This window comes from Haliotis asinina, chromosome 10, assembly GCF_037392515.1.
Source record: "Haliotis asinina isolate JCU_RB_2024 chromosome 10, JCU_Hal_asi_v2, whole genome shotgun sequence".
Taxonomy (NCBI): domain Eukaryota; kingdom Metazoa; phylum Mollusca; class Gastropoda; order Lepetellida; family Haliotidae; genus Haliotis; species Haliotis asinina.
This window is the reverse complement of record NC_090289.1, coordinates 28,548,145-28,571,489: the sequence shown is the minus strand read 5'-3', so window position 1 is coordinate 28,571,489 and position 23,345 is coordinate 28,548,145. Positions and strand designations below refer to the sequence as shown.

General features: G+C 43.0%; 2 protein-coding genes across 7 annotated transcripts in view; both read left to right on the top strand.

Annotated features, from left to right (window-relative positions):
* LOC137299020 (frizzled-2-like) overlaps positions 1–23,345 on the top strand; it is a 440,584-nt gene that overhangs the window by 276,811 nt on the left and 140,428 nt on the right. The window lies entirely within an intron of this gene.
* The window catches only part of LOC137298481 (uncharacterized), a 60,108-nt gene that overhangs the window by 32,691 nt on the left and 4,072 nt on the right, over positions 1–23,345 (top strand). For 5 of the 6 annotated variants that reach the window (XM_067830764.1, XM_067830768.1, XM_067830765.1 and 2 more), the window contains exons 2-10: positions 11,888–11,959; positions 12,484–12,615; positions 14,690–15,544; positions 15,886–15,974; positions 16,203–16,255; positions 17,180–17,334; positions 18,511–18,688; positions 19,818–19,991; positions 21,040–21,120. In XM_067830764.1, coding sequence (XP_067686865.1) covers positions 11,899–11,959; positions 12,484–12,615; positions 14,690–15,544; positions 15,886–15,974; positions 16,203–16,255; positions 17,180–17,334; positions 18,511–18,688; positions 19,818–19,991; positions 21,040–21,103 — 1,761 coding nt within the window. In that variant the 5' untranslated portion in view covers positions 11,888–11,898 and the 3' untranslated portion in view covers positions 21,104–21,120. Of the gene's footprint in view, positions 1–963; positions 1,074–11,887; positions 11,960–12,483; positions 12,616–14,689; positions 15,545–15,885; positions 15,975–16,202; positions 16,256–17,179; positions 17,335–18,510; positions 18,689–19,817; positions 19,992–21,039; positions 21,121–23,345 lie in introns of those variants that run through there. The other variant, XM_067830766.1, reaches the window with a different exon arrangement.

Genomic DNA, 23,345 nt, shown 5'->3' with positions numbered 1-23,345 from the left:
AGTGAGGATTAGCCCATTAGTCCAGGAACAAGGAACTATACCTGGAGTGCCGAGTAACGGTTCCCGGCAGAGTAATGACAACGGGTGGGGGTCTCTTATGGGTATCTCGGAATCCACATGTACATAAATATGTCAATGCACGGGTGTTCGTTTGTCATTTGACATTATATAACCATTATCAGGTTTACCCTAGGCCTATCGTTTGATCCAGGTTAAAATGATCTGTCATTACAAACACTTTCATTACTTATGGTCGGCTGGAGACGAGGAGACAATGTGAGACAAGGCTTGTCGACATGAGGCCGGTACATACGTTTAACATATAGTCGCTAGGTCGTTGTCTCCCTGGCCTCAGCGAATACAGTTCAGAAAGAAAAACAACTCAAATACAGAAAAATTAGGCTAGTCTTATATTGCCTCAGCACTGACACGTAGCATTGTATTGGGGTCATTTTCAGTTTCATTGCACATGTTGTGGGCACATTAATACAATTAAATTCAGATGATTTTCCTGTTTTTGAATGTTCTTCCTCTAACATACATGACCATGGAGATCGATGACTTTTGGTAGATGTTTGATACGTTTGTCAAATTTTTACTAACAGCTGACGTAACTATTTTAAACTAAACCTCTATTCCTCTCAGAAATACCACGCATTCTATTACATGAAGATTCAGCTACATGTTTCATGTTATAGACCTCTCCATGTACCAACTGCCCTTCAACGTAACGTGACAGTTTAATCCACAACTACTTTACTACCACCTACAAATATATGTTCTTCATGCTCTGATAAATTCCCACACCCTTGTTACCTATTTTCCAATGTCAAGGGCCTTGCCTTTCTAAGTCAGAAATGCATATTTGGGGCATAATTCACTTTGAGGAGATCTATTCTGTCACGTGACTATCATGATGGTGACGGATACACCTGACGAGCAGCGCTTGTGGCACGGTTGGTTAATTTCACTTGTGATCGGGAGTTAAGGGGATTCACTATCATGGCAAAGGACGCTTTTTAACCTACTTGTAACGTTCAGTGTTCGGAGGTGCAAGCACAGTCATTGCTCAGGTAAGTGAAACGAAGATTAGGTTGAAAATTGTGGCATGAAATCTTCGTTCAGATTGGTGTGAACTTTGTAGCACGTGTTAAAGCATGGTATGTATGCCTGATTGTGCTGATTTACAGACGAAGGAGGTAGTGCAGGTGGAGTAGTGGCTGAAGAAATGTCCTTGTATCACGCTGTTGTGTTGCAAATGTGTGACTACACGTGGTAATTTTAGTTCACATATGCTGGGTCATTGTTTAATCAGAATGTAGTGTACCTACTATGTAAATTAAGCTTCTTATCATCATCATCATCATCATCATCATCATCATTTCGTCTTGAATATGATTGAGTTTATGTTGCTTAGCAATGTTTATGTAAGCTAGGTGACTACATCAAGGAGGTTTGATCCACAAAACCTTTCAACCTCACGAAGAAAACAGGCTTTAGTACATTTACTTACTCACCACCCGAAGCTTCCTTTAGTTCATACGAACAATATATAACATAAAGCACAAGTTTATGATTTTCCTATTTCCATAACTATTGACGCAACAATATTTGACCTATTTCGATTCCGCGTCTTCCAGGCTATATGAGTAGGTTGAAAATGTATTCTTGAGTTGAGCTGATTAATTAGAGTACATGTAATGTAACCAGTTTTGATGTGAACATGACTTGTCACCCGGCACCTGGGTATTCCTGTCTCCCTGGGACGCAAACGTCATTCATCAGGGAATTAGAGCGTTAATAACACTACGGTGTTGTCTTGGTCCTGGATATGTAACAGCTAATTCCGTTATATATAACGCTGGTGTTACAGCAAGTGAAAGGTATTATTTCATACTTATTGTACTTCCTTTTAAATATTTATGTTAATCGAAAGTCTAGGATAGAGTGGTTTAACCCTATTCGGTCAGAGGTTTCTCACCTGGGAGATCAGGTGTTTTCCTAACAGTGATATATACTAAAGAGGTAGAGAAGCTGCGAAAGTTGATAGTTTTCTTGTTATTATTTTGTCTTGGATTGCACACAGTGTAGTTATTGTTACCTCATTGTGTGGCCTGGCCTAGTGGTTGAAGCGTAGTTTCGTTACGCTTATAAAATGGGTTCAACTTCATGCGAGGGTACAATATGTGAAACCCATTTCTGGTGCCCCCGCCGAGATATTGCTGGAATTTTGGTAAAAGGGGCGTAAAACCATACTCACTCACTGTATCTTGCGGGCCGGGTAGCCTAGTAGTAAAGCCGTTCGCTCGTCACATAGACGCCCTGGGTTCGATTCATTACATAGGTGAAGCCCATTTCTAATGCTGGTATACTGATAAAGTAGCGTAAGACTAAACGCATGCTCTGACTCTTCCATTAAAGAAAACAAGTACCTTCTGTTGCACTTTGTAAATGATACCAGTACGGTCAGATCGTAAATTACGTTTCCGAGGCCTTCATGAACACTGCTTCGGGATTGTGTCCTATGCTCAGCTTACGTGCTGGAATAGTGTTTAAAGCGGCGTTAAGACCGAATCACTCACTCGTGATTTATACACACTGACGCTGTTGTGACATGCATTCATTAACCAATGTCACTGACTTTACGGGCGGTGGTGTAGTAGGTAACGCGTTCGATTGTCACGCCAGAGACCCGGGTTCGATTCCCACATGGGTAACATGTATGAAGCACATATCTGGTGTTGTTCAAGGCGGCGTGAAACTCAACTTACGCACCACTAACTCAGTGACTTTTGACTTCAACTAATATATAGTATTTTTGAGTGACACAATAAACAGCGAGTAATGACTTACTAAGATTAAGGATTATGACAATATCTGAGAAAATGCTATGACATTAATAAGGTCAGATCGACGCTCGGCATGTATCCACACCCCATGATTAATCATGGCAATCAATGTTACTCCGAGAGCATTGATGTTTATTGCCCGGTGATGTATCACACTCCCGTTATACGTGTTGCGTGCCACAGACAGACAGCTCGGGTTGACCAACGCCGAGCGTGTTGTAAATCAAGCGTGCGTCTATAATCCAAAATAGCCGCGAAATCGATGGACCCGCCGTTACACGTATCTTATAGATTCGATTTGGTGTTATGAAGCGGCTACAGAATACCATGGTTACACAATTCTGCCAATATCTAACTGTTTGTGTCGTCTTCAAAGTCAACATGGTTTATGTGTGGATCATGAGTTGATGCTGGTTCAAAACATATCCTGTTGCCATGGAAACGTTTGCAGCTACACATCATCAATTCAAGGTACCGTTAAGCTTTGTACGTTGATCAACACAGTTCATGTCCTGCACGTGTGTGTTAAAGAGTCATTTACCTGCCTGGCCCTTGCAAGTGTTTGTGACAGATGCTTTCGGCAGTGAAGGATACATTGATCCGATGGTTAAAGTGTTCGCTCGTCACGCCAAGGACAGGGTTCAATTCCCCACATGGGTAACAATATGTGAAGCTCATTTCTGCTCTCCCCTGCCGTGGTAATGTGGACTATTGCTAAAAGTAGCGTAAAACTCAAATCACTCACTCAGTCACTCATGTTACAAGTTGACAGTGACTCATAAACACCTGGTGAAATCAGAATCTTTATATGGAATTTGTTTTTAGCCGAGATTTATTTTACAGAGTAAGATTGAAATGCAGCAGAGAGGGTTTGGGTGATCCTGCCACAGTCAGGCTGGTCAAGCTCATCATCAGCTCAGGGCCCTCACCCCCTCTACACGCAGCCCAGACAGCGAATGGGACTTCTCCCAGGAAACACTGCCTAGTCGAACCCACCAAGAACTTTTCGGAGAATATGAAGGCTCCCCAACACTGCAGCCTTCTGCATTACCCAGATTGTCAAAAGGGCTGTGCTCCCGGTGGAGAACCCGGGCACTCTCCTCATCTGCGCCAAGAGATCAGGAGGTACCAAACCAAGGGCACCGAGAACAATGGGGAGCCTGACGACAGTGTACTTGGAATGCAAGCGAGACATTTCAAAGGCGAGGTCCGCATATTTATCATGCTTTTCCTGAATCTTGCCAATCACATTGCTGTCAAAAGGGACAGAAAATTCAATGATATAAATAATTTCATTGGCTTTATCAAAAAGGACAAGATCAGGTTTGTTGGCTGGAATTCGTCTCAGGTTGTATATTGGCCTATTCCAGAGAAGTTTGAAAGCATCATTTTCCAGGACGCCCTGGACATGTTCAGGGTCGTACCATGGATGGACCTCAGAGTCAAAGCCACAGGCATGGCGGAGACGATAATAAAAGCAGCGAGCCATGCCATCATGTCTTTTAAGATATGCTGTTTGTGCCAAGGAAGGGCATCCACTGACAAGGTGATGGACAGTCTCTGCAAAGTGATTGCAAAGACGACATTTCATATTGATATTTTCTTTAAGAATCACATTCTGGCGATTGCGAGTGGGAAGTGACTGGTCCTGAGCAGCAAAAAGGAAGCCCTCAGTTTCACATTTAAGACCAGCCGACTTCATCCAGGCGAAGGAGTCGGTTGGATTGCTGTTCTGTTCCACACACTGCATATACACACGATGCAATGGCTTCTCAGACAGCTTCTCCACAAAGGACCGACTCTGGGCAGACTTGGTGAAAGACTTCACCTGGTTTACTCCCATCACTGTACCGACCAGCAGTACATCGCCATCAACAAAATCAACTTCAAATTTCAAATTGTGTCCAACAACCTTGGCACGCTTAAAGTAGCTGTGGAATTCCTTGCTTTCATCATGAATCTTGACGTGCATCACCAGAGGATCATCTGACAAATAAATATGTGCAAAAGTACACAATAAAATTCTGTCATGAAGAGCTTCCACATTAATCAAACCCCGACCTCCCGAATTGATTGGCATATATAAACGATTAAGAGAGGAACGAGGGTGGTGTGCTCTGTTATCAGACATGATCCTTCTGGTCAGGCGGTCAAGACTCTGGATGTCTTGTTTTGTCCAATCCACTACTCCAAAGGAGTAGGAGAGGGCTGGCACAGCAAAAGTACTGGTGGCTTTGACTTTGTTTCGAGCATTTAGCTCTGAACTCCAGATTTTCCTTAAACGAGATTTATACTCGGCCCGAAGTTTATCTTGAATCAGGGCATTCTGGAGCTTGTCTCGAACTTGCATTCCAAGATAGGTGTAGGCCTGATCTTCCACAAGATGCTCAATAACTCCTCCCCTTGTAACTTGACCGATCCATCATTAGTTACCTTGCCACGTTTCAGATGAAGAGTATTACATTTGTCGAGTCCAAATGTCATGCCAATATCATTAGAGAAGGACTCGACAAGGAGAACCTGTTCTTTCAAATTGGTCTCTCCCTTGGCAAGGAGCTCGATGTCATCCATGTAGAGGAGATGAGTGAGAGGTGTTGGGGATCTGTGCTGAGGAGGTCCGGGATGGTACCCTTCCTCCCCGTTGAGCAGGAAACTCAAAGGATTTAGAGACAGACAAAAAAGCAATGGACTGAAGGAGTCCCCCTGAAATATTCCCCTTCTGATTGGAATAGATTCCGATGTCTGCACCTCTCCTTGCGAGTACATCTCAAGTTGAGTCGACCAGCAACTCATTAAAGACTTGAGTAAATCAAGTAGTCGCTCAGGGAGGTCAATACACTGAAGAGACTTCAGAATCCATTCGTGAGGGACAGATTTATTATTATTATTTACAGATTAGAATGAAAATGCAGCAGAGAGGGTTCGGGTGATCCTGCCACAGTCAGGCTGGTCAAGCTCATCATCAGCTCAGGGCCCTCGCCCCCTCTACACGCAGCCCAGACAGCGAATGGGACTTCTCCCAGGAAACACTGCCTAGTCGAACCCACCAAGAACTTTCCGGAGAATATGGAGGCTCCCCAACACTGCAGCCTTCTGCATTACCCAGATTGTCAGAAGGGCTGTGCTCCCGGTGGAGAACCCGGGCACTCTCCTCATCTGCGCCAAGAGATCAGGAGGTACCAAACCAAGGGAACCGAGAACAATGGGGAGCCTAACGACAGTGTACTTGGGATGCAAGCGAGACATTTCAAAGGCGAGGTCCGCATATTTATCATGCTTTTCCTGAATCTTGCCAATCACATTGCTGTCAAAAGGGACAGAAAATTCAATGATATAAATAATTTCATTGGCTTTATCAAAAAGGACAAGATCAGGTTTGTTGGCTGGAATTCGTCTCAGGTTGTATATTGGCCTATTCCAGAGAAGTTTGAAAGCATCATTTTCCAGGACGCCCTGGACATGTTCAGGGTCATACCATGGATGGACCTCGGAGTCAAAGCCACAGGCATGGCGGAGACGATAATAAAAGCAGCGAGCCATGCCATCATGTCTTTTGAGATATGCAGTTTGTGCCAAGGAAGGGCATCCACTGACAAGGTGTTGGACAGTCTCTGTAAATTCATTGCAAAGACGACATTTCATATTGATATTTTCTTTAAGAATCACATTCTGGCGATTGCGAGTGGGAAGTGACTGGTCCTGAGCAGCAAAAAGGAAGCCCTCAGTTTCACATTTGAGACCAGTCGACTTCATCCAGGCAAAGGAGTCGGTTGGATTGCTGTTCTGTTCCACACACTGCATGTAAACACGATGCAATGGCTTCTCCGAAAGCTTCTCCACAAAGGACCGACTCTGGGCAGACTTGGTGAAAGACTTCACCTGGTTTACTCCCATCACTGTACCGTCCAGCAGTACATCGCCATCAACAAAATCAACGTCAAATTTCAAATTGTGTCCAACAACCTTGGCACGCTTAAAGTTGCTGTGGAATTCCTTGCTTTCATCATGAATCTTGACGTGCATCACCAGAGGATCATCTGACAAATAAATATGTGCAAAAGTACACAATAAAATTCTGTCATGAAGAGCTTCCACATTAATCAAACCCCGTCCTCCTGAATTGATTGGCATATATAAACGATTAAGAGAGGAACGAGGGTGGTGTGCTCTGTTATCAGACATGATCCTTCTGGTCAGGCGGTCAAGACTCTGGATGTCTTGTTTTGTCCAATCCACTACTCCAAAGGAATAGGAGAGGACTGGCACAGCAAAAGTATTGGTGGCTTTGACTTTGTTTCGAGCATTTAGCTCTGAACTCCAGATTTTCCTTAAACGAGATTTATACTCGGCCCGAAGTTTATCTTGAATCAGGGCATTCTGGAGCTTGTCTCGAACTTGCATTCCAAGATAGGTGTAGGCCTGATCTTCCACAAGATGCTCAATAACTCCTCCCCCTTGTAACTTGACCGATCCATCATTAGTTACCTTGCCACGTTTCAAATGAAGAGTATTACATTTGTCGAGTCCAAATGTCATGCCAATATCATTAGAGAAGGACTCGACAAGGAGAACCTGTTCTTTCAAATTGGTCTCTCCCTTGGCAAGGAGCTCGATGGCATCCATGTAGAGGAGATGAGTAAGAGGTGTTGGGGATCTGTGCTGAGGAGGTCCGGGATGATAGCCCTCCTCCCTATTGAGCAGAAAACTCAAAGGATTTAGAGACAGACAAAAAAGCAAAGGACTAAAGGAGTCCCCCTGGAAAATTCCCCTTCTAATTGGAATAGATTCCGAAGTCTGCACCTGCCCTTGTGAGTACATCTCAAGTTGAGTCGACCAGCAACTCATTAAAGACTTGAGTAAATCAAGTAATCGCTCAGGGAGGTCAATACACTGAAGAGACTTCAGAATCCATTCGTGAGGGACAGAGTCGTATGCCTTTTTGTAGTCTATCCAGCACATGGAGAGGATGCGGTGATAGGTTTTAGCCTCTTCCAAAATCATTTTCTGTACAAGAAGTTGATCCTTGCACCCCCAACATCCCTTTCTCGCCCCCCTCTGCTCCCTGTAAATTATCTCATTGGAAGAGCAGTAACATGACACGAGGTTTGTCAAACACCCTGTGAATAATTTATGTTGAGTATTTAGACATGTGATAGGGCGGAGGTTTTTGGGATCAGTCAAGTCTCCTGTTTTGGGAAGGAGTATTGTGCGACCTTTGCAGAACCATGGAGGAACATCACCTGTATCCACAAGAGAATTGAAACAGTGAAGGAGTGGTGCTTGGACACAGGGAAACAGTTTCCAGTACCGGTTTCGAATGCCATCAGGCCCTGGAGCTGTCACAGTATTAGATTTGGACTTTTTAATGACACTTTTAAGGCAATCTGGTGAGATGTAACACACAAACGACCTAGTTACTTTCTCATGCATTGCATGGTCATAATCACTGACCCATGGTGCCTCCAGGTTACAGTTGCCGGGTACAGACCACAACTGTTTCCAGAACCTTTCATTGGCAGCCATGGGAGGCCGTTTATCATGCTCACCATCACCACTTGTTTTAAATTGCCTATAGAATTGCTTTTCATTATTTTTGAAAAGTTTATTTTGTTTGATAAATTTGTTTCTCTTTTCCCATTTTTTCTTTCTTTCAGTCCAAACTTTTATTTTTGCCTTAAGGGAATCGACAATTCGGAGAAGTACATTTTCTTTTGTTGTTTTGTACTGTAATTTTAATTTTCTCCAGATTGCCTTTTGTCGTTTAGACATGGGATTCCCTGATGATCTTAATTTCAGGCACAGTTCTATCCAGGAAATATATTTTCTAGTTTCTGTTAATTTTACTTGAAACCGGTTTTTTCTTGGTTTATTTTTAGTAGTATTAGAAGACTTTTCTTTGGAAACTGTGTGAAGTTCCTCCAAGGTTCGAGCGGCAGCATAGACACAACAATTTACTTCATGTAATGAACAGTCCGCAGGAAGTTTTAAAGAGATAATTACATTAAGTAAATCAATTTCATTTTTGGGAAAAGACATGTTTAGTTGTTTAATTAGCCTCCGTTTCTCTAAAGGTAAATCACAAATTTCCTCATAAATAGAAGTAAACAAAATATAAACAGGGTTTTCGGTAAGGTCTGCAACTGAAGAAGAGGAAGATTGAGGGTCCAAAATTTCGGGGCCAATTGGCTCTTTCTCGGAAGAGTTTCCACCAGGAAGAGGAAAGAGGTTGACGCGGACGTCCATAAGAAGTTTTGGGTCTGCTGCCACTTGAGTATTTTGCTCTTGCAAAGGTTCCTGACGGGCACCAGTTGTGGGTTGAACTGGCTCACGGGGCATAAGATGTTTTAGCCTCCGGAGTTGATCTCGGAGATTTTGCTCCGTCAGGTAAGCATACATGGGCATGGCATTGTCCCAATGCAGCTTAAGCGATTTGCCATTTATGCGTGGATTGTCAGGCCATCCAGTCGCCATCGCACACTCAAGTAGTGTGGATTTTAGATGTTCTGACCAAGATATTCTTGGTCGGGTTCTGTGCCTTCCCCTGGGGCAAGTCCCATCTCCAGTGTGGTTGGTGTCACTACCGGAGGAAGGCTGACTGGGCTGCGGAGTTCTCCTTGTTTGTCTGTAACCCAGTAAAAACCAGCTTCGGGGGGTCAGCCCTAACTGGGTGATGTACGTTCAGTTCAGGGAATTAAATTCCCCTATCTAGGCCCACCACGGAGAGGCGTACATCAGGCCCTTATTATTATTATTATTATTATTATGTTTTACAGATTAAAAATTGAAATGCAGCAGAGAGGGTTCGGGTGATCCTGGCACAGTCAGGCTGGTCAAGCTCATCATCAGCTCAGGGCCCTCGCCCCCTCTACACGCAGCCCAGACAGCGAATGGGACTTCTCCCAGGAAACACTGCCTAGTCGAACCCACCAAGAACTTTTCGGAGAATATGGAGGCTCCCCAACACTGCAGCCTTCTGCATTACCCAGATTGTCAGAAGGGCTGTGCTCCCGGTGGAGAACCCGGGCACTCTCCTCATCTGCGCCAAGAGATCAGGAGGTACCAAACCAAGGGAACCGAGAACAATGGGGAGCCTGACGACAGTGTACTTGGGATGCAAGCGAGACATTTCAAAGGCGAGGTCCGCATATTTATCATGCTTTTCCTGAATCTTGCCAATCACATTGCTGTCAAAAGGGACAGAAAATTCAATTATTATTATTACTATTATTATTATTATTATTATTATAGAAAGAGTGTTGTAGTTTTAATTGATAAATGTAGGCGCAGTGGCACAAAACCAGATGATGTTACTTGGAACATCTTATCATACGAACTGTATTATACCACTTGTTTCATTACCCACTTGTTAATAGTTACAGGATTTTTACAGTCCATCGTGAATGAATCAACGTCAGCAAATGAAACGCCGGAGACGTCGCGTTCATTCTCGGAATGATAAATACGTGCATCAAGAGACACTATTTCTCGAATGCAAGCGAAGTATAAGTTACATTTATTATGTAATGGAGGTTGTTATTGTGCAATAAAACAGTCTGATAAACCTGGTATCCAAGTCTGATCAATATGCAAATTAAGTCAATGCACGATCTACTATCATAAAACTCCGCACATACCATGCGAGTCCTTAAACGGTAACATGTCGTTGATGACGTCGTCTTGAGGTTAGTCACAACCCTATGCCACGGTCAGAACAACCTTCCCATTGGTCTGCCGCTTACACGAATGCTCGAGTCTCTTCACATAAATTCACGTACGATTTGCTCCCATTTTTAGAGTAAGTTTAAGAATGACATTACATGATATGCAAGCCTCATTTTATATTCCTAATAAATATAATTAATAATACGGAAACACATGAGGGTGATATCTGTGTTACACTCAAGCAAAGGGCCCCAGGATAGCTATTCTCGAAACGTTCGTAACTCTACGAACTTCTTACGGTCATTCTTAACACACTGGTTAAGATCACATTTAAGAATTCTTAGGGTTACGAATAAGGCCCCTGGTATTATGAAGATCAGGGTTAGAAATCGCCATCACCAACCCATGCATGGGTGGCCAGACTCACTGACTTGGTTAACACACGTCATCATATCCCAAATGCGTAGATCGGTGCTCATGATGTTGATCACTGGATTGTCTGATCCATACTCAGATCAGTTATTCAGCTGCAAATACATGTGCTACACGACTTCCCTCATATCCAGTAGTGCAAATTTTCTTTTCACTGTGTTGAAGAAAGATTATTACTCACACCACGAGACGGCGAAGATCCGAATTAGAATTATTCTTCAGCTTCCCATGCTTGTCGTAAGAGACCCGTGAAGGTCCGGGGTAGAGCAGGCCTTCAGCTTCCCATGCTTGTCGTAAGAGACCCGTGAAGGTCCCGGGGTAGAACAGGCCTTCAGCTTCCCATGCTTGTCGCAAGAGACCCGTGAAAGTCCCGGGGTAGAATAGGCCTTCAACAATCCATGCTTGTCGTAAGAGACCCGTGAAGGCCCCGGGGTAGAATAGGCCTTCAGTAACCAATGCTTGTCGTAAGAGGCGACTAACGGGATCGGGTGGACAGGCTCGCTGAAGTGGTTGACACATGTCATCGGTTCCCAATTGCGCAGAGCGATGTTCATGCTGTTGATCACTGGATTGTCTGGTACCGGCCGCCACCATATAGCTGGAATATTGTAAATATTGAAAATACTCACTCACTTGTCGCAAGATCGATGCTCATGATGTTGATCACTAGATTGTCTGATTCAGACTCGATTATTACAGACCACCGTCGCCTTACCCCTGAACTATTGGTGAGTGCGGCGTTAAACAACAAACAGGTGTTACTGTAGTAATTTTGAACTGTTTTAACAAATATATGTCGTCATTTTGGTAGAATTTGCTCTTCACAAAACATAATGTATTGGATGATGTCCTACTTGAGAATTAATGTTCGTATGCTAAACATGCCGTTAAAATCCACTTTCTCTTTAAAATTAATTTCAGATTTGAATTTTGGAATGTTTCAGAGGGACTCATCATGGAAATCCAGCATGTTTACAGCCTTGTTGCAATCTGCCTGCTATCATCAAGTGTATATGGTACGTTGCAAGAACAAACATCACGGAATTAACTGAATTCTAAATTATGCAATTCAAATAAAGTCAAGGACGACCTGATTCTGATGACTTGTATTATGCTGGACTCATTACAGGCTGAAAAAATATAACTGTATTATATATGAACTGTTATGCAGAACTTGAACCTGTTTAGAACCGTAGTAACCTGTGTAGGCTACCTTTGAAGATCCAGGTTGGAACTTATCAACAGGAACCCAGGGCTGACTAACAGGATCGGGTAGTCAGGCTTGCTTGGTCGACATGCTATCGCATCCCAACTGCGTAGATCGATGCTCATGCTGTTGATCCCTGGGTTGACTTTACCTTGATTATTTACAGACCGTCACTATATGGCTGGAATATTGCTGAGTGCGAAACTAAACAAGCTAAACCATTTTCAGATATATTGGTGCAAAACCATTTTCAGATATATTGGTGCTTGTGCTTGAGCGCTTTATATTCCTGTAAGTTGGGCTTGAATGCATTATCCAATTGCTTCTACACAGGATCTACAACAGCCTCTACTTCATCGTCACAAGGGGCATCATCGACGGTGGAGACGGCGTCTAGTTCTGCAGCTCCAGCCAGCAGTTCTATAGCAGCAACAACACCTCCACCGTCGTCTAGTGTAGAAACAAGTAAGTCGCTAGTAAACATTGGTCTACAGACGATATTACTTTGTCACCTGTCTAGTGAACAAGCACTATTAAAGTATGGATATTCCATTTTGGGATGATTTTTAACTCTGGATGTGTATAAAGGCAAAAGTGGTTTTAGGTGCATACTTTATGCATTGTATATGCTATCGATGGATCATAACACATTGTTCATGTTGGAATGTCAAGGTGAAGGTCATCTGTGCTCAGTATTTTGGTTGGTTATCATGAGAGTCCAGAACTGCCTGGCACTGTCGACCCATGCATGGAGATTACGAGTTGTTGCCTGGCAAATGTGCACCCACTCTTCCTGCAGTGATTTAGCCAACTGTTGGAGGTCACGTGGCTGTTGCTGACGGGATCGCACATTCCGACAAGGCGGATGGCGTCTCGTAAACATCCCTTGGCCATGTTTTTGACTTGGCCCTGTCTAAGAACAAACGGTCTACTATTATTACAAAGGAAAGATAACTCCAAACATGAATTTCCAAACATGGCTATTCCTTCAGAATATCTTATACACCGTAAGCAAAACAGCAAAATGGCCGTTCCCTTTGTAGATATGTTTCAGTGTAAAAAGTCTCTGATCTTTTAGCTCTAATTTTTAAATTGTGTTGGATAGTCTAGAGAAGTTTCAAAGATCAATGGTGCCACCATTTTCCATACTTTGAAATGCGTTTAAATGTGATCGGTGTGTCAGAATCTTTCGAAATAATGGGGTATTATACAGGTACGAGTCTTCTTGTAGCTCACGGAAAGAGGCACGTATGTACGAATGAAGGTCGGAGACTCTGATCAGGTGCATCCCGCAAATGCTGTATGGGATTTAGATCTGGAGGCATCAAGAGCCAAAGCAGTACTTTCATCTTGTGGTTGCTAAATAAAAGACCATTGTCAGTCTTGTCGTGTGATGGTTGCCCAAAGCACTACCCTCTGCCATCAAAACTGTCACTTTTCTGTGAACCGTTTCTCGTGTAACCTTCATATGACGTCTGTAAACACGAAGTCCTCGTCCTGTACGCGGAAGGAAAAGGCATGATACATTTCCATCGCTGCTTTGACCGTACACTCCTTGACACCGCTGAGTGAGTGAGTTTATTTTGGCGCCATTGACGGCGTAGTCAACGATGCTGTCCAGTAAAGTCAGTGGACAGACTATTCGTAATCCTCAGTACAGTTGGAACTTGCATGTCCAACGTTTTGTCATGAATCAAGGATAACTTTGGAATTTTTCGCGTAGATATAATGAACATTTTCATGACGTTAACTTTAGGCAGAAACGATCTTTTGGGGGATACCCGTGAATGTCCCAGGGTAGAATAAGTTTTCAGCAACCCATGCTTGCCATAAAAGGCGACTGTACTTCTCGTGAGAGACAACTGACGAGATCGGGTGGTCAGGCTCGCTGACTTGGTTGACACATGTCATCGGTTCCCAGTTGCGCAGATCGATGCTCATGTTGTTGATCACTGGATTGTCTAGTTCAGACTCGATTATTTACAGACCGCCACCATATAGCTGGAATATTGCTAAGTGTGGCGTAAAACTAAACTCACTCACTCACTCTTCTTGGGGATGGCTCATTAACGGTGTTTGGTGGAATCAGTGTGGCTGGTAGAACACCTTCACATGTCATTCACGGACATGCCACTAGACAGGATTGGAGTCACACGTGCCATTTGCGCGACGATATAGGCGTCGTTTCATGTTTCAAGGAGTGTATTGATCCTCAGTACTTCTAACAATCCAGATTTATACCCATTGAACATATCTGGGATATCTTTGGACGGATCTTACATTGCTGTCAACAACCACCTCCCTGGGCGTTGCATGATAAGGTTATGTAATGTTCAGCGACTAATGCAAATATCAGATATCAAATGTTCCCTCATATGTAAATAGTTTATGATTCAATTGGGACGTTACAGAAAGACGGAGAACTGTGTTCTACAGTTGCTTCAAGCGTTTAGTTCCTTCCTCATCCCAGTAGATTATGTAACCTGTAATAATAATTTTGAAAGTTTTATATGTTCTGAACTTGAATCTGTTGTTTTAGGTGCATCGTCGACGTCTGTGGCAAGTCCTTCGACCTCTCCTGCAGAAACATCCAGCATTGCCTCTGTCTTACCTGATACGTCTACCGTCATCTCCACAGACTCAGGTACTTCCGTCGTTACCTCCCCTGATAGCCCAGTCAACTCCCCCGTTGATACGACTCCTACTACAACGTATACCCCATCTAGTAGCCCAGGCTCTTCCTCTCCTAGTTCAACGTCCGACACATCAGCAGGCTCAGTGGCCACCTCACCTGAGTCAGTAGACATGTCCTCGATCACACAGCCACCAGTTTCAGTATCAGCATCTCCATCAACATCTTCATCAGCTGCAGTATCTTCAACGGTGTCAGCATCAGCGACTCCATCAGTTTCAGCTTCAGCAACTCCACAAGTTTCATCCTCAGCATCTCCACCAGCTTCAGCATCTTCAACGGGGTCAGAATCAGCGACTCCATCAGTTTCAGCCTCAGCAACTCCACCAGCTTCAGCGTCTCCTGACACAAACACACCAAGTTCCACACCAAGTCCGACACCAACGAGTGAAGCTAATAACGACTCGTCAGTTGAAAGTTCACCGACCAGCTCGTCCAGCCCATCAGCAAGTCCAGAGTCCAGCACATCCGCAACTCCCGTTGAAGGAAGCACTGGAGGACCTACAAGCCCTGGACCAGATTCTAATACATCGGACGCATCTTCCCCAGTAGCCTCAGCCACTCCATCTTCGACAGATTCAACCGCGTCTTCTCAGCCAACTCCAACAAGTCCTGTGGAATCGACATCAGTGACGACACCTGCCCCTCCAACAACACAACCTCCGTTGAGCACATCATTCCCTTCCTTCTCTGCGAAGACAGGTGAGTCCATGAAGAGTCCGATCCCATCTCAAGTCAGATTCGTACCTCTGAGTAAAAACGTCAGGATTCTCACATAGATTGCGTCAGCAAGAATCAATCAGTTAACCAAGGCTTCTAAATTCACCGTTCGAGTCAGCGAGCCATTCAGACTTGCTTTTTCAATTTCAGGATCCCGAAAACAAATATAATCAGGGAAATCCGACTGTACAATGATAAAGCATGTACCCCGGTATTATGTGTTTTTACATCTTTTTCACACAAAAGGGTCCTTTATCGACGATGTAGGTGCTCAGAGTGCAATTTCTGATTCAAGTGTCATAACACTGTTCATGTATATGTAGATGTGGCCAGGTATCAGCTGTCCCTTGACTTTACCGGTGACAACAACGGCCCGACAACGTCCTGCAACGATACGGCATTACAGGCTGAGGTATTATACATGTCAAGCTTTAATATCATTTCTCCATCTACGTTTTTCCTGTGATTCCTGTAAAAGTAGGTAAATGTTAGTTATGATTAACACTTTATGGAGTTGATGGACTCTTTTACAGAGCGAAAACGGAATAAGTGTATGTATATTGTGGATACTTGTAAGTATAATCATCATCATACCAATTTATATTAATTTAATTCAGTCTATAATTTCTTTAAAATTCAGCTTGAGAACAAACTAAAAACAACGGACGGGTACTCTGAAACCATTCGCACTTCGTGAGTATATGATTTGAACATTTCGTTGACGTTGAACATGAACGTTAAAATACGTATTTAATTGGTAACATAGCTAAACTGTTGTTCAGTAGCATTCCACTTATATGCCAGCGGTCTGAATCATCGGGGGGGGTGGGGGGTGGGGTTATGGTCGCCTTGTGGGGCATATGCGCTCGCTCGTTTCCCGAAGACCCGTGTGCGATTCACTACACGGGTACAGTATGTGACGTCAATTTCCGGTGTCCCCCGCTGTGATATTGCTGTGGAGTACGCTGAAAAAAAGCGACGAAAAACTGTACTCAGTGAATCACTCACTCACTCGACCATCCAAAGATTCACATCGATCTATGCAACTGGAATACGTTTGTCAAGTCAGCAAGTCTGACCCCCCGATCCAGATCAAACATTCACAAGTCATTTCATAGCCCAGTCGTCGTGGAGAGTGAGTTAGTCAGTTTAGTTTCCACACGGCTTTTATTGCAATGTTCCACCAATATCACGGCGAGTGACACCGGGAAAGGGCTTCACACAATGTACCCATGTGGGAAATCGAACACTGGCCTTCAGCGTGTAGCTAACGCTTTAACCATTAGGCTACCCCACCGCCCCTCTTCACGGGTAAATTTCTAACATTACATTTGTGTAATGTTTGACACGCTATGTTATTAAGTTTGTGTTATTATCTCATTCACTTGTCCCATCACCGGGACAGTCCAGTGGGTACGGTCCGGTAGCCTGTTGGTTAAAGCTGTGGTCACTCCGAAGACCTGTGTCGATTCCCAGTATAGGTACAGTGTGTGAAGTCCATGTCCGGTGTCCCCGCCATGTTATTGCTGTATATGGGTGAAAACGGCGTAAAACTCAACTCACTCGCTGACTGACTGACCGACCGAACCACTCACTCACTCACTCAAATATTTTCAGAAACAAGAAATTCTCGGCGATCTATAAGGCCAAACAACTCTATGGTAAGATGGCAAATGTTACAACAAAACAGCTTCAAGATGCCATGTCTGCAAACCCCAGCTGTTACAACTACACGGCGTTTAATGACAGTTTTCAACAATCTTTTGCAAGATGTAAGTACTGACGGTGAAGGGGATAATTTTATATGAGCTTCATTACTGTCTATCAAGCCAAGGGGAGGAAGGACAGGGGAGGTAACTCTTGAAGCACTAGTTCCTCGACACGTGGGTCTGACTGTTCCATTGGGTTTTTTCCCTAAGAAGTGCACAAAGGTGTCCATCAGCGTAGATTTGTTTCCTCAAACAAGTGCTCAAAGGTGACCATCATCGTAGAGGGTCTAACAGAATTATTCACACCCTTGCCTTGCGATCTTTCTATATTTCGGGGCCGTCGTGTATATTTTAGGATTTATAAACCCCTTTCACATTTACTTTTAGTGATTCCTAATACCGTATGTTAAAATAATTCCAGCACAATTGTAAGTAATCATACATGTTGCAAGCTAGTTATTGTTTACTACAAACAACGATTCCCGCTATATTTATATATTTGCACAAAGAGAATGAGATACATATGCCATGCATGTATGTACATTTACTTATGTATCACGAAAAATGTTACAATGTTACTGTTACAACGTCCGGCCGGCCTTCCTTGGGATCCCTTCCACCTGAATTAGAGACCCAAAAGACACTGGACCCAACTGATGTATATGAATCGCAGACATATTTTAGCGAGAATTCAATGTTTTGTATGGAATATCGACCTCATGTGGCCTTAACAATGTTTTTCAACCTTCGTTTTCGGATTGAATATCCGGAGATGAATTAACCACTAATTAATACAATTTCAATGTTGCACCTCGAACTTTGAAATTTGTTTATCAGGATTACCTGCAAAATGTGTCTGTACACCTTAAAACGTATTATATACTGTTAAACATGTACTTATATTCCTTTGCAAAATAACGAAAGGTGTCTATGTCTTTGCTGCAGCATATTTTCTTTTGGTTTGGTTGGAAGTTCCGGCCATAATTGTGAGAAATGTTACTGCCGCTTCGGACAGTATTTAATCGGCATCGCAGCATGTTAGCTCAAGGAGATAATACAGGTCTCAGACGTATAGAGTTGCCCTTAGACTTAAGCCTAAGAAATCAAAACTACGGCTTCGAACCATGATCAAAAGTTTCTGGTGTGCTAAAGCTTGCATAGCTACGGATTATTTAAAACAAAGAAGTGGTGTGTGTCTTTTTTCCTGGCGCTGTAACAAACATTTCTGTCTGCGGGTAGTTGCTGCTTTGACGGATGATTACTGCAAGGCCGATGAAATCTGCAACACGGGCTACTCGTGTAGAGACCGGAAGGGGTCTCCTCTCTGCATCAGCTTGTGCGAGGACCATGCGTGTCAGAACGACGGAGTTTGTGTCGTCGTTGTCAAAGAGGACGGTCAAGCTGCTGCACAGTGCAGGTATTGTAGACTTTTCTGAAAAACATAATTTACTCTTATAATGTCTCCAAGAATGCGAATATATCAAATAGTTCAAGCTTGTTCTTGTCAATAATGCATGAGGGGTAGCCTAGTGGCTGAGCATTTGTTCGTCATGCTGAAGACCTGGGTTCGAGTCCTCACAAGAGTAGAATGTGTGAAGCCACCTGCTGGTGTCTCCAACCGTGATTTTGCTGGAATATTGCTAAAGGCAGCGTAAACATATACTCACTCACTCAGTCACTCACTCAGTCACTCACTCACTCACTCACTCACTCAGTCCCTTAACCTACTGACTGCAATGCTAAAGCCCTAAATAACGCTAGTCTAGATTTCTTCAAATTCTGAATTTCCCATCTCCTCACGGCTCCTTTTCAATATAATGGGTTTAACAGTTACTTTCAAAATTATATTCAGACATAAAACATTAGTCTATAGTTTTTGGTACCGATAGCATTTTCTTTTTTTCACGGAATTCGTACGAGTGAATGTTCTTGGGTATAATGTCGTTTTCAGACGTTTTGTCAGTGTTATTACTGCGTAGGGTTAATCCGATATCCCACTGTGATTCCGTAAAGTGAGTGAGTTTAGTTTTATGTCGCACTATGAAATATTCCACCTATATGGCGGTGGTCTGTAAATGCACTCGTACTGACCAGACACTCAAGTGATCAGCAGCATGAGCATCGATCTGCGGAATCGGGATAGGATGACATGTCAACCAAGTCAGCGAGTCTGACCACCTGATCCCGTTAGTCGCCTCTTACGACAAGCGTGGTAAAGATAGCATAATGGTGCTCATATGCAGTAGAATAGTCCAATAATTCAACCCAAAGCCAGGGTTCACCAAGGGCTGATACAGCCTTTTGAGAAAACGGGGGTTTGGGGTTGCATGAGAGGGGGGAGGGGTGTGTGGAGGGATAGGGGTGGATTCGCACACGTTTAAGAAAGGGAGCGTGAACACTTCATTTCATTTTCACGGGAGTTTCAGGGTCGTTTGATGAATTTTCAAGACAGAAGGGACTGCGCACCCCACCACACTCCCACCCTCTCTTGTTCCGCGCCATTAGTAAATGCGACATATGTATTCTCTAAATCTTTTATATTTCAGGTGCACCGATAACAACGAACAGGTGTTTTCCGGAGACAAGTGCCAGGTAGCGCGCATGAACCCCGATCGTGTTGCCGCCATAGTCGGGGCCGTGTTAGGAGCCTTCTGTTTCATCTTACTGGTGGCACTATACTGCATGTGCTATAGGAAGCGCGAACGGTCAGGACAGAAATAGTAAGTACTTCTTAGACACGTGTGGCTAGTACTCGCCTTCTTGCTAGTGTCGAACTACCTCATGATATAGCCGTGTCTATACCCTATATTGGTGATGGCGACCTGGACGGGGTTGTGTATGAGCGAATGTGGGACCGTGGTTTAGTGATGTCTTATAGTGGTATCTGCGTTTGCGTGGAAACTGGAAACGGTGAAATTGTTGCGAAGGTTCAAGGGTTGTCTTGCGCAAATTATATGCACCATCCCATTATCCGATATGACATTTATAAAATCAAAAGATTAATAAGGAAAGCTTCCTACAAAATCATGTTTGTCTATATTTTATCTTATCATTGGTCAAACGCTGAATATTTGTTTTATCTAAAACGCTTTTTTAATTTTTTTAAAGTAACTTATTTGTGTCGAAATCGAAAAACCCTTCCTCAAGAATATAACCGTACCGCTATTAAGCAATACAGAGTTACCGCCCTTACATCGTCACTATTTACGCAGGTGGAAAAGTACAAACGGATTTTATTCCGAGTGCTTTGAAATAAGATTTCCAATCTCCCATGTAATGTTAATCCTAAGTTTAACCTCACCGTGAGTGTTATGATAACGAGTGCTGTATACAGTGTGATAGGACACACCCTACATGCCGGCGTGTCCTTGACACTAGTTCACATTGCCATTATAGGGTATAGACGCCATTCAGAAAGCTAAGAGTCTCTTCTCGTCTTTGTGCTGAATTTCTGCATATGAATTTTATTTATAAAATATTCAGCAATAAAATATTATATACAATTTAATGTATATTATTAATGTATAAATCCCATAATCGTTGTTTCAGTTATGTCTCCTTTCATTTTTTTTCACATAAAGAGTAAATTAAAATTATAGTAAATTAAAATGTTTTAGATCTTTGCAAGATTATTCATAAGGAGAAAATTATTCATATAGCCCTTGCCATCTGACATATTTTTGTGACGTCATGTTACCTTGGTGATGGCGTTGCTAGGTAACGCTTGCTATGCTTGCCGACATCTGGAGCATTGTGTTTCTCTTTCAGTCATCTTTCTGGTGTATATAACGAAACGTATGAAAGGTCCTCGCTTGACATGAAGAATTTATAGAATATATAGTATTTATGGTAAGTATTTCACGAAAAACTCGTCAAGATCAGCGAGGAATAGCCTTCACCTACACATGCTTGTCATGTGAGACGACAAATGAAGCTGTGTTGAGTCTGTTTGACTTGGCCAGTATTGGCCCGTGAGGTAGCCTAGAGGTTAAAGCGTTCGCTCGTCACTCAGAATACACGGGTTCGATTCCCCATATGGGTACAATGTGTGTAACCCATTTCGGGTGTCCTTGATGTGATATTGCTGGAATAATGCTAAAATCGGTGTAAACCAAACTCGTTCACCCTCTCAGTATGACATGATATCCCAGTCGCTTACATCGAAACGATCACTGGATTGTTTGGTCCAGACACGATTGCTTTCATACTGCTGGAATTTGGTGCGTTGGCGTTAAGCAACAAACAAAACCAAATTATGAGGCTTCTAGCTATAGGGTTGGTGGAGTAGCCCAGTAGTTAATGCGTTGTATTGTTACGCCGAAGAGCGGGTTCGATTCCCCACATTTCTGGTGTCCCCCGCCGTATATTGCTGAAATGTTGTTAAAAGCGGCGTAAAACCATATTCACTCACTCATGAGATTTTTTAGAGGAACTTAGGTCCCAGTTAAATGCATATTATTACATATTGCCAAGCATATGACTAGCGGGGTATTACTACACGGACAGCCAAGTCGTCTATGATTTCGCAGTTGGCAGAGTTCGAATCCCGCTTCGCTAACAGTAAGGCTTTAGGTTTGCCAGCGTGATGCCAATGACCGTGAGTTTCACTAAAGTGTTTAATGTCTGAGATCTATATCGAGTTTTCCTGGCACATTCAGCAGACCGTGATATAACTAGAAAAAAACCACAAAAATAAAAACCAACAAAAAGCCCTAGTTCTGTTGGGGTAGCCTAGTGGTTAGAGCGTCACGCCAAAGACCCGGGTCCAATTTCTCACATGCCTACAGTGTGTTAATCCCATTTTCCCCGCTGTGACATTGCCTCGAATATTGCTAAAATGAGTGAGTGAGTTTTACGCCACTTTTAGCAATATTCCAGCGATATCACTGCGGGGGACACCAAAAAATGGGCCTCACACATTGTACCCATGTGGGGAGTCGAACCCGGGTCTTCGGCGTGACGAGCAAACTCTTTAACCAATAGGCTACCCCACCGCCCCTATTGCTAAAAGCGGCGTAAAGTTAATCTCACTCACTCACTCACGCATAGCCTTGTTAAACGCAACTCTTCAGGCTAAATCGTTAGCTCATCATGACCAAATTTCTAGTTCAACTCCTCACAATTTAAGCGTATTTCTGATATCCCCTTAAAATGTCGTAAAACCATATTAACTCACCCTTCACTGCTTTGAACAATATATCCACTGGCTTTTTAAATGATGTGCGATGAAAATCTATTGATTCGTTTACAATATCGACAAAACATAACTGGTGCTGACCGACCTACAGCTGAACGTGGAAACCCGGAATTCGAGCCCATGAGCATGAGAAAAACCTCACTGTTTGAAAGAAAATCACAAATGTATGTATTAACAAAAGCCTCTTAAAAAATAATAATAGTACAAAATGGTGTTTACACGCTGGGTATCTAATCTGGATTAGAATTAACTTCAATAACCTGCTTGTCGTAACGGAATCTGGTGGTCAGGATCACTGACTTTGTTGGCATATGTCATGGTATCCCAGTTGCGTAGATCGATGATCATGCTGTTGATCACTGGGTTGTCTGATCTAGAATCAGTTATTTACATACCGTCGCCATATAGTTGAAATATTTCTCAGTTCAAAACTATAGTGAACAGCTATAGAAACGCAACTTTGTTTTTTTGTCAAGATTCTAAACATGTACATGATCGTTTACTTTTACGTTTTTTTCGAACTTCGTTGAAATCCTGGTGACTTGTCGAAATGAAATGCGCATAAAGAAATACTATTACAGCAATTAAAACCAGTGGTCTTTTTGAGTTCATTATTAGTATGAGATTGTGTCTGTTCATAGAAGGCGAGAGACAAACTTGAAAAGCACATCACTAAGTGTCCCATGCTCCAAACATACCTATACTTACTACCAAAGGAAGGTTAATGTAAACCAGATGGCTCATCTCAATAACCGACAAAAGAAACGTCAACAATAAATATCATTGACCTAAACGCATTACTGAAGAAACAACAAACCAAAAACTCAAACCAGAACCTTATTTCATGTTTCCGCTCTTGCTTTCTTTTTTCCGCGCA